The following is a 12204-nucleotide window of genomic DNA, read 5'->3' on the forward strand; positions in this document are numbered from 1 at the left end:
AAGTTTAGCACATGAGTTGTCTTTTGCTGAATTATTCATTTCTCTACCTTTTCCTCACACCTTTCTGTTTTGGGAGATTTTTCCTCTGCAAACTATTCCATCAAATGCTGAACCAAAGTGTTACTTGATTTACAGATTCTTAAACTGCCCATACTGCACAAAAGTTTTTCTGCTGTTTAATACAGAATAAACCAACTATTGCAATTCATAAATGTAAAGGAGATGTTATCAGGAGATGTTACCTTAAACAGGTTCTATAGGAAAATAATAAAAGTGTGTATTATTTTGGGGTTCTAAGTAGAATTGGTGAAATGGGATTTTACGACAAACTTATATTTAACCAGTAGTTCCCAAAATTTCTTCCATTTTCTTACCTTTTTGGTAACTTCAGCAGTAGGGAACCAAGTGGTCCAGAACAGCAGAGTAATAATTACTTAAGCATATTACTATCACCAAAAATTCATTGTTGAAGTTTACATCCTTAGACACCTTGCTGTGATGAGATCTCCTAAGTGTAAGGAAGGACAGAAGTTGTGGGTTCTTATTTTGGGCCTGTGCAAAAACAAAAGCACATTGACGGTAAACTGTTGTCACACAAACATCTGTTGCTACTGATCTATACACAGTACTCTGAGCAAATTTAAACTGCTCGGTTCAGTCATGGTTTAGGTGACTTGTCCTTGGTTTTTGCACAGTATGATGCACACCCACACAAACCAGCCTTCATGCTCAAGAGCTCTTTCCTTTAGCATTTTGCAGAGTTAGACTCTGAAGCTTCCTACTTAAGGTTTCTCCGTAGGTCTTTTGCTAAGCATCACAAGGGAATTCTGTAAAATAAGCAAATGATGGATTCCGTTCTCACAGGTAGCACTGTATTAAATAAAATACTATGTTCCTGTGATTTTCTGTATTTTTCACATACCTGTTTATTGAACTTCTGCAGAATACAAAGCAGGTGACAAATGATAGGAACATTCATTGGACAACTCTCCTTGATCTCATTTGGAAGAATAGGGAGAAGACCATACTGCAAAAATAAATTCAAAACTACTCCCGTTTTGCACTCCTTTCGTACTGTTCATGGTCCTTAAGTGTGTATTTTGAGTATAAGTTGTATACTGGTAAATAATAACCATTTATGCCTACCTGCATAAACCATAGAATGTGCTTCACAGAGTTAAACTAGAAATGTGGAAATTCTGTGATTTTTTTTTTGTTTTTTTGTTTTTGTTTTTTTTTTTACTTATGTGAAATAGTACCAGAGGTTAAAAATAAGTGCATGTGCATTGATCCGGGTTTCTAAATACCTGAGGTGTGGGAGCCATAGTGGCGAGGCTGGTCTGTTTTCAGTAGTGCATGGGGACAGGACTAGGGGAAATGGGCTGAAACTTCAGCATAGGAAGTTCCGCATGAATGTGCACAAGAACTTCTTTACAGTGAGGGTGACGGAGCACTGGAACAGGCTGCCCAGGGAGGTGGTGGAGTCTCCTTCTCTGGAGATATTCAAGACCCACCTGGACGCCTACCTGTGCGACGTGGTGTAGGGAGCCTGCTTGGGCAGGGGGGTTGGACTCGATGATCTCTAGAGGTCCCTTCCAACCCCTACAATTCTGTGATTCTGTGTGTATCTCATCCTTTTTTCCCTCACTTCATGTGCATTCAGATATCCTACAGTTTTGTATGTCTCGTGTTTACTCACTCTTTTGCAAGTGGTCTGGGATTAAACACTGTTGTGAAAGAGGTATGTTCTGGAGTATCATGTGTTGATTCAAATCTGAGGTGATATAATCGTGTAACACTTTTGGGTGATTAAATTTTGGACTTTGGTGCTGAGCTGCCTGCCAGGTTAAACAGATATTCACTCACAGTGGGATGGGAGAGAGAATTCAAAAAGGTATAAGTGCAAGAAATGGTGGGTTGAGATATGGACAGTTTAATAAGGGAGAATAATAATAGTAATGCAAGAAGACCACCAGCTAGCCAATGCTTAGCCAGCACCAGAGCCTTCTACCCAAATGCTTCTGAGAAGAAAAAAGAAAAAAAAAGCAACAACAACAAAAAAAAAGTTAATCTTGAGTGTACTTTGTACTCTGTGCCTTCTTCCTTAAGCCTTTGACACGTGATTTATCCATTCTAGAAAAAAAAAAAAAAAAAAAAAAAAAAAAAAAAAATCTATGCTTTTCCTTTCTTTTTTTGGTAAAGAAAGCCTAGAAAACCTGAGAATAATGGTGACAGATGAGAACTATGTCCTCAATTTCACATTAGTTTCTGCCATCTTCCTAGATCAGTCAGAAAGAAAACACTGTCCACCCATCAAACATAAATATATTTTTCTTTACATGGGTAAAATGGTAATGCACAGTTCACTGTATGAATTACATGAATTCATTTATTACGGCTGCTGTTGAATTAAAAACAAGACTGTTAAAAAAAAATACAAATACAAATAATGTTACAATTTCATTTAAATATTTCCCATGTCATATAAAAGTCTCATTATAGCAAGTCAAAATTAGCTGACTGTTAGTAATATTCTACTAACATCTTTCTGTATTACTTCATATTGGTGGGGTCTCTTCAGTGAAAATATCAGCTCTGCGTTGGTGGTATTCAGGTGTGGGTTTTTTAAACAGACTGGATAGGCTTTTCTTAAATGTTTTATCTAGCAGAAGGCTTATAACTGGATCTATACTACTCCTAGAAACACACAGACAAGTAAGGAAATTTTTAATTTCTACTAGATAGTTTATCCTTGAACAATCTTCTTCTGGAAGCAGTACATAAAATATGGGCCTGAAAATATGATAAGGAAGAAAGCAGACAGTTAAAATTATCTGGATGACAAGAATGTTTCTTTTCACTGTTCTGTAAATCATATGGTTTTGCCCAATGTGGGTGTTTTTTTGTATTTTACTCAGGTGTCTGCTGAGGGAATAGTATGATAACAAAACCGTTAGAAAAAACAGAAAAAAACAAGCAGTGCCAACAGAAGCTGCAGTCTTTGCAGTAAATTCACCAATTTCTACCTTCATGTTATAACACGTGTGAAATATTTGCTCCTTCGTTGTCCGAGCATCGTATGTTATAGCTGTTACCGATACGCACAACACAATAAGCCATATAAAGATACAAAAATATTTAGCGAACTTTGGCTGACGGAACTTTTGAAGTCCACATTTGTACAAGTTTTTTGTAATTGTTTGGGAGTGTCGTGCATCATTGTTTTTCTTCAGTGTTGCATACTGACTCAGAGCGATTGTACATAAAATTGTAATTGTCACATACATGCAGACATGCATAACGATAGTTCCAAGATGATGTGCCGCTCTGCATACATCAGAGCCGTATGTCCATTCGTGCCCTTTTGCAAAATAGCCGGCCAGAAAAGGCATAGTGCTACATACAAGTAAATTAGCAGCGACGAGATTTACCAGATAAATATATTGTGTTCTTTTTGTGGATGCTTGTCTTGAAAACACCCAGGCAGTGAGAATATTTCCAAAACTGCCGGTAATAAATAGGAGAGAGTAGATGACTGGTAGAGCTACAGTAGTAGCTATTGATGGATGAAGAGCACATGTTGAATTTCTCATTTATGCCGAATCTTCTTGAATAGATGGTGAGAGCTGAAACACAATTAAAGGAATTATTCTTCTGTAATGTGCATCTAAAGTCTCTTTTTCTTTCCTCTTATTTTAACTGTTACTTTTTCCTCCTCTGCTTTTCATTGTTACCAATTCATAATCGTGCTCTGGGGTTATCGTTTTCAGCTTGCATGAGGTTACTGTTTGGTTATTCTTTCACTGACAGGTTTTTGGAAATAAAAAAAGCAAAGCTGGCTTATGGTTTTTTTTAAAAAAAAAAAAAAAAAAGAAAAAAGAAAGAAAAGAAAGATTTAAAGTGCTTAGGCTCTAATAAAATAAATGAGGAAACAGAAGGTTGAAGCCGAGGTCTGGTACTAACTTCTGTGGTCTTGAGTTATTTCTCAGTCTTCTAGAACACTTGTAACCTACTTTGGAAACCGCTTTAGACTATTTCAAGCTAAATAAGCAAAAGAAATACTGAGCATTTCAGTATTTGCAGAAATGCACAGGAGTATCTTGTATATCTTGTATTTGCATTCAAGTAAGAATTAAACTGTTCTTGATTCTGGAAGCTAGTTGGATGCTTTTTTTTTTTTTTTTTTTTTTTTTTTTTTTTCCCTGAGGATAGTATCTAATTTTCTTTCTTAGGGCTCTTATCTTAGATATACATTATGCATAAATGATGTAGTCATGAGCATGTGAAATGATTGCTGAGAGCTGTGATGTATTTCCAAGTTCAGTTTTCAATATTGTCTGTATTTCCAGATTGGAAGCAAGAAATCAATTCCAGTTGATGCTTAAAGCTCTGTAAAATGGCTGCATATGAAAATGAGTCTTTGACTTAGTAACCTGTGGTGAAGACAGATTATCCTGTTGTATAAGTAGAAGTTTAGTAAAGTGCAACTTAGCGTTTACTCCATATAAAAGCACACAGGGGGGAAAAAAAAAAAAAAAAAAAAACAGATTTCAAGCTCACAGATTGATAAAAATGTTTTGAAAAAGCCATAAGCAAATGAATTCCAATGCCAAAGAGGATTCCTTGTAACTATAATAAAATGCGCAGGCACCAAGTTGATTACATTATAAAAAATTGGAAAAGTTATATTTCAATATATGCTATAAGCCATGACTGCCAACTTGCAAAGTAAACCAACTTGTTTTGTAGATGTTGAATCTTTACCTAAGTAAGTACCATACAGATTGTTGAACAGCGTGTTACATACTCAAAGTAACACTTGGACTCGATTCTTTAGACATCTAATGATCATTTTCGTGTGAATGTTTGGAATCAAAGAAGTAGCTTTTTTAAACTTACCTATGCAAGCTGCAGGGGTCTTCCTTTGGAGAGGGAATTTTTGTCCAATGTCCTTTTTATCTCTACACCGATGCAGTGAAAAGTATGATATTTAAATCTGGAAAATCCAGTTAAGAAAAATGTCTTTGTGGCATAAGTAGGTTTTCAGAATGTGCTCTTTTTTCTTTTATAGTGTCAAAAGACAGCTAGACACTTAAAGTTCAAACCAGAAGATGTTTTCTGTGCAGTGAGTCTTTGAAATTAGGCCAGGATATGACTCCATTAGAGAATTGAAAAGAATGCAAGGTAAATGTGGAAGAATGCTTCTATCAGTCCTTTGGTCATGTAATTATATCACAGAAATACCTAAAATACTTGTAGGGCGTGGAGCTCTTGTTACTATCAAGTTCTTTGAGACTGCCCACTTCCCAGAATGGAAAAGAAGAAGTTCATATTTTGTGTAAGAGAACTTTCACTGCAGTTGAATTGTTCTTCAGATCCAAAAATTTTCACAGAGCTGTCCGTCTGTTCTTGAACTCCTGATGCAGTAATGATAATGACGTATCCATGCCTGTCCTCCTGCCAGTTACCAAATGAACACATCCCCTGTGTCCAGTCAGATGATGCATTCTGTAGAAGCAGTTTATAGCTGATGCATTCTAAGCTTGCAAATCATTCAGGGGAAACTGTCTTGGCTTGTTTCCAAGAAATAGGGTGTTTAATGTAAGTCATCCAGAAGCCTGATAGCCAGGACAGTTTCTTTCCTCCAGAAGAAAAGTTTGATCACAGATGAGTCAAACTGCTTAAAGCAGCTTAGAACATAAAACTTCTGAATTTACTTCTGTGTGATACATCCGTGGTTGTCAGATATGGCTTTTCAGAAGCAGTAAGTTCCTCTATGAGAACAGAGGAGGTGCCATAACTTAAGCACTTTTAGTATTGTTATGTTAGTTTTGCTTTGCATTTAAGGACTCACAGTGAGAATACACTTTAGGGATCCACAATGGATTTAATTGTTTGGTCTCATTATTGATTTCATTTATATTGCAGTAAAATTATAGATGTGTATTATGACCATGTGAGCAATTTCAGTTCGGGGGGGAAGGGTGAGGGGGATTCTGTTATTATTGAAGTGATTATTACCTGTGGCCTGTTGTATTTGTAGTTCAATTACCATAATTCTTGCTATGTGAGGAAATTATGCTACCTTTTTTCTGAATTACTGTATAATGGATTGATATACTGATTATAATATATCAGACTTCATTTTGCAACTGATTAGTGGGATGGGAAACAAATGAATGGGATATGATGAATAAACACAAAAAAATAAATGTCATTGGTTCCAAGCACCTTCACTATTCTTGTAGTACACTTTTTCCATTTGCCTGACCTACAGATGGCTTATTTAATATATATTTGATGATACTCAAACAATACACATGCATCTCCTAGGCAGTTCACTCTTAAGTTCTTCATAATGATCTTCATATATTCTCTTCACCTCTGTTATTTATATTTTAAGCCCTTTCAAACCAGTATTGTTAGTAGATTTTATATACCAACAAGCAGTGTGTGCTGCCTTTTGTCTCACTGTATGCAGGAAACCTACTTTGTGGCTCAAAATCACAAAGACAAGGAAATTCACAATGGGGGAGCTATTTCAGTTAGCTATTTATAAGTCATACCTAACTATATTATATAGTACAGCTATAGACAACAGTGATCCACACAAAAACCACCTAGCTGCTGCCTCTCCCCTCCACTTGCTTGAGATGATAGAAGACAGCCCAGTTAACCTCATATCTCCTTGTGCCTGTCTCAACGTGTGTGAATATCTGGGCTGTTCCTGCCAGGCAACAGTGTATTGTGGACTGGAAACAAGACTCCCATTTTTACAAAGGATAGAAAAGATGATATGGAGCCTCTAGTCATGTAGTGAGTGTCAGTGTCATCTACCTGGACTTTTGTAACACCTCTGACAGGTTCCCACACCACATCCTTGTCTCTAAATTGCAAAGATAGTGATGTGAAAGGTGGATTGTTCAGTGGATAAATAATTGCTTGGATGGTTGCAGCAAGAGAATTGTGGTCAACAGATCTATGTCCAAGTGGTGGCCAGTGATGAATGGTGTCCTCCAGGGATCCATGTTGGGACTTGTGCTCTTCAACATCTTTTTCAACAACCCAGACAGTGGGATTGAGTGCACCCTGAGCAAGTTTGCTGATGACACCGAGCTGAGTGGTGTAGTTCACAACAGAAGGAAAGAATACTATCCAGAGAGACCTAGAAAAGCTTGAAACATGTACCCACATTGAACTGAATGAGGTTCAACTAGTCCAAGTGCAGGGTACTGCACCGTAGTCTGAGCAGTCTCAGATATGTGTAAAGACTGGAAGAAAAATTCACTGACCTTATTGTGGCCTTTCAGTACTTTAAGGAAGCTTATAAAAAAGGTGGAGACCGACCGTTTTTTTTACCTGGCTTGAGCGTGATAGAGGAGGAACACTTTTAAACTAAAGGAGGTAGATTTTGATGTTATGAAGAAATTCTTTACACACAGAGTGGTGAGGCAGTAACATGGGCTGCCCAGAACAGCTGTGGATGCTCCATCCCTGCAGGCACTCAAGACTATTATGATGAAGCCCTTGGCAACCTAATCTGGAGGGGTGGCAGTAGGTGATCTTAAAGGTCCCTGCCAAGTCAAGCCATTCTATAATTTTGTCTGCCTTTTCATGACTTTTCCTTGTAGGCATGGCCTAGTGTTTCACAGCTCCTTTCCTGGATTAATATGATCAGGATTTTAGCTGCAAATCAGTATATGTATTTATGGGAGTAGCTCTGAAAATATCACTTCATATTGTGTTAGTCCACAGAGTCAGAGGCAGATGTTGGTCATACAGCAGTAGAGGCCGAACCTTCCTGCCAATATCCCATTTTGTTGCTATGTGGCAGATGGCAGCAGAGGGGCACTTTGACACAGTGGCATCTGACATTGAAGTGCAGATGAAGCAAAGATGTGTCACTGGGTTCCTCCATGCGGATGAAATTGTACCCATTGACATTCATTGATGCTTGCTGAATATTTATGGAGACCAAACAGTAGATGTGAGCAGAGTGAGACAGTGGGTTGGTGCTTTTCAGCAGTGGTGACAGCAATGTGAGAAATCCAGTCACATTCTTGACAGCCATGAAGATTTTTTCAGGCACGATATTCAGGGTCTTGTTCATCGCTGGCAAAAATGCATAGCTAATGGTGATAACTATTTTGAAAAATAGTGTTTTGTAGCTGAGAATTTTCTCTATCAAGTAGTGTTACTGTGCTCTTTGTATGTCTTATAGTTTCCATGGCATTAAATGAGAGACATGACTTTTGGAGCAGTGTATTTAATATTGTGAGAAATACTAACCAAATCAAAGTTCTCTAAGTTCAAGTTGTAAGCTTGAGCCAAGTACCATGCTAGATCAGTGGATATAAAATAGATAGCAGATTTTAATTTGGTCTTTGTTAGACTGTCTTTTTTGCTGTTCATTGATGATTTACTTTCAGCAGCTTTAGAATTGCCATTACAGTTCAGCAGACTAGGTCCAAAATTGTAGTTCTTACACTGTTTGATGAATTGTGAGAATATGCAATATAACTCTGGCATTTCTAGCATCCTTTGTGATACAGAAAAGGGATAATATTGCACCCATACCTTCAGTTATTTGGTTGTCATTAAATAAACATGATTATGTCCACTGAGTAGTTGTTTTCCATAGATAAGAACGAACTAAGCGATACCTTTTAAGCTGGAAAACATAGCTTTCAGTTGACAATACTTTGAAAAAATCATCTTTCAATATTTTTAGACTTCAGAACTTCACTGCTAAAAGCTTCAACATTTTTCCTTGGTGAAATACTCTGTGAAGCCTCCAGAGGTCTCTTTTACTATGTTTGTTTTCCAAAAGTCATTGGGTGTGTATTGGTTGGGATGATTTTTATTTTCTAAAAACAGTTTTTAACATGAGAACTGTACTGATTAGTGTAGATAAACAGGCAGCTTTCTCTGTTGTTTTCTTGCACTGTGCTGTAACTTGTGCATTTTCAAGTTAAATATTTGTAAGAGCTTTTTATCTTTCATAGGAAGAAAATGCAAATGTACTAAAGCAAAAATAAAAATCTGAAGCATGGTGACAAAGGCAAAATCTACAAAAGGTAGATTTTATTGGCTGTAAACTAGAAAGCTTTGTCTCCAAAATGAATTTCTTGCTGGTAAGGAACATTGTTAGGTCCCTGTCAGGTATTTTCATCCGACTTTTGATGCATTGTTGACAATACGCTTGCAGAATTCTTTTTGTGGGAGAAACAGTGGATATGTCTTTCTTTTAAAAGCACACGGTCTGTCACATGTCTGTGGTTTGAGATATTCTGAAGTAGCTGACCTTGCTTTTTAATAGGTGCAAAGGTATACTGACCATCTGTATGCAAACATTAGGGAACAAGGACTTGTGAAGGCAGCATGTAGCACAATGTTCCTTTCTGGTGTACTTCAAGTAATTGATTCCTCTCACAAAAATATAAGCTTAGAAATAAACCCTAGCACTATTTTCTTCCTCATTTTATATCTCATTTTGTTTGATAATGCAGTCAGCCATTTCTTTTCATACTCTTATATCCATACTCAACACTCTTAACAACAGAGTCTGAATGTTAAGGCTTCTTTCATCTTCATCCTTTCCCCTCAGCTATTGCCCTCATGAAGTCTGTGAACAACTTCTGTACATGGATTTTTCCTATCTATTAATATTTACAAGCGGTGAGTGGTAACATCTTTGTAGTACCTTCTCTGTTTTCTGGGATTCCCTCATCAGGGTGCCATCAGTAATAGGGAATATTTGTAAGAGATGGAAAAAAGGCTGGCAGAAGATTCTCAGCCTTACAAAGAATACGTTGAAAATGTATTTAAAACATTGGTTTCTTTTCCTTTGTATGTTTTATGTATTCTGTACAACTAAACTCCTTCTACCCACTCTGATTCTGTATGTGCTTTCAGAGACAGCATTAAACTAAGGTGTCCACACATATATTTTCCAGTTCAAGGAATAATATGGCTCTTACTTATTTATCTGTACTGTATAACTCAGTAACATAAGTTATATTTCTCTCTTGTGGTTTCATTGACCAGTATTGTGAAAGAAGTTTTCAACTAAAGTTTTCGGATTTGGGCTATAATTTTCTTACCTCATAGAAGATGCCAAAGGTAATAAGAGTGAGTTTCAATGTAGAAATAAAAAATGATTATTCAAATCAATACAGTTGGATATGCTAATAATTCAAGTTATTAGTTTGTTTCTGGCATGCAGTCTTGTTTTATGGTTCACACTATTCAGAGTCTTTAAATGTGTATTGTACAGATACAACATCACAATCAGATTTGCTGCTTGCCATAGTAGGAGAATGAAGGATTAGTAGGAGAATGTAGGAGAATGAGAATGAATTGACATAATAGGAGAATAAAGAGGATGGAGCCTAGATTATTTAGCAAGTTTTAGTTTAGTTATAGTGGGAGAATAGTAGGAGAATGAGAATGAATTGACATAATTGGAGAATGAAGAGGATGGAGCCTAGTTTATTTAGCAAGTTTCTTTTAGCATTTTATGTTGAGATTTAGTTGAAGATTCAATACATTACTATAGTTGGCCCTCCTATCACTTAGGAAGCGTTGCTAAAATGAGAAGTAACAAACATAGTAACGCTACTGAGGTGACTAGTTATAGAATCACCTGAAATGTCGCATTGTAATTTTCAGCAGATCTCCCAAGAGCTTCAAGATTCTTTACACTTCAGTATAGAGGCTTGCAGTGCCTGCCATTCACCCTCTGAAGCTGGTAAAATTGATTTCAGGGAAAATAATAATAATAATAATAATAAAGTGTTTGGATTTTGTTCAGTAGTAGTTGTTTCCTACATGACAGCACTGTCTAGTTTCAGATCCTGTTCTGAGCCAGGCCTTTGATACCTTGAAGCACACTTGTGAATATCTGTCATGAAATATTTTCACTTATGTTGGTGTTTTTTGGGTTGGGTTTTTGTTTGTTTGTTTGTTTGTATTGTTTTTTGTTGCTGTTGTTGTAACTGCTTTTCCCTTAATATCAGATTCTGACAAAGAGCATATAATTAGTTTTTCCCATTTCCCCTTTTACATGCCATACCTGGTCATACAGACTTACTGTGTCCTCTTTCAGGTTTCTGTTTCTGAGCTCAAGAGTTTGTTTTATGTCTTCTGCATAGAAACTGTACTGTATAGATTATGGAATATCACAATGATAGTTTATCAGTGTGGTTTTTTCTCCTAATTTTAACAGTGACTTTGCTGTTTTATTGCAGTTGAGCAGGGTTGTTACCATACCCCTTACCCACATCTACCTTAAAAACTTTGTTGTCTCCTTACTCTCAGTCATTCCAGATAGTACTCAACGTGTTTGTAAGTGAATCTATGTGGATATTCTTAGATAATATCCTGAAGAAAATATATATTTTTTAATTATTTTTTTTTAAGTTTTATTAGCATTTTTTAACTAGTTCCAAAATAAGAAATAGCATTTAGCATTCTAAGTTCTTTAGGACCTTTTGTAAACGATCTTGCTACAGTCCGTGTACAACATTATACCCTTTATCCTGATACTTCTCAAGTCTACTGGAGAGCTCCTCTGCTGACTCCTCTGTAACATGACTGCTAGAGCTGATTTTATGGTAGATGATTTTTTTCAAACAAATTCATTCACATTTCCCTTAGAATCATAAAATCACAGAATCATAGAATTACTCAGGTTGGAAAAGACCTCAAAGATCATCAAGTCCAACCGCAGCCTAACCATAGTACCCTAACTCTAACAACCCTCTGCTAAATCATAATCTAGATAATCATTACCTACCCAAGCTTGCCTAATTTTATGTCTTTGTAGGTGCTGCAGTTGCCTAATACGAACACTAAACTGTAACTTCTGAAAGTTTTAAATCACATATGCTTTTCATTCCTTATGCACAGAGGTTAATTAAAGTGAAGCAGTATGTAATGTAGTATGTGGTCCTGGGAATGTATTACTCTTTAATGTTACTTCTAAATTTTTAATTTTATTTTTTTTTAAAATCATCTGTTGACATTATACATGGCTTCTGGTTCTCCTTCTCTACAATCTGTAAGAATGGCTGTAATGTGAAATGCACTTCTTCTTGAAAATATACTTCAAAGTTTTCACTATAAAAAGTGTAACAAACAAGCCTACATAATAGTGTTCACATAACGGATCAGAATCAGAGCTTGCTCTACAGTAGTGACATT

The 12204-nt window shown here is 36.4% G+C and overlaps 2 protein-coding genes across 10 annotated transcripts in view; one reads left to right on the top strand and one right to left on the bottom strand.

The window, feature by feature from the left end:
• Positions 1-12204, top strand: part of CASK (calcium/calmodulin dependent serine protein kinase) — a 184160-nt gene that overhangs the window by 87607 nt on the left and 84349 nt on the right. The window lies entirely within an intron of this gene.
• GPR82 (G protein-coupled receptor 82) lies at positions 2559-3593 on the bottom strand. The gene has a single exon (XM_072326592.1). The coding sequence runs from the start codon at positions 3591-3593 to the stop codon at positions 2559-2561; it is 1035 nt and encodes a 344-aa protein (XP_072182693.1).

The sequence above is a fragment of the Excalfactoria chinensis genome, chromosome 1 (genome assembly GCF_039878825.1).
Source record: "Excalfactoria chinensis isolate bCotChi1 chromosome 1, bCotChi1.hap2, whole genome shotgun sequence".
Classification (NCBI taxonomy): domain Eukaryota; kingdom Metazoa; phylum Chordata; class Aves; order Galliformes; family Phasianidae; genus Excalfactoria; species Excalfactoria chinensis.

What these genes read in the sequence shown, in the direction of transcription:
- GPR82 (XM_072326592.1), bottom strand. Translation starts at nt 3,593, where the DNA reads ATGAGAAATTCAACATGTGCTCTTCATCCATCAATAGCTACTACTGTA.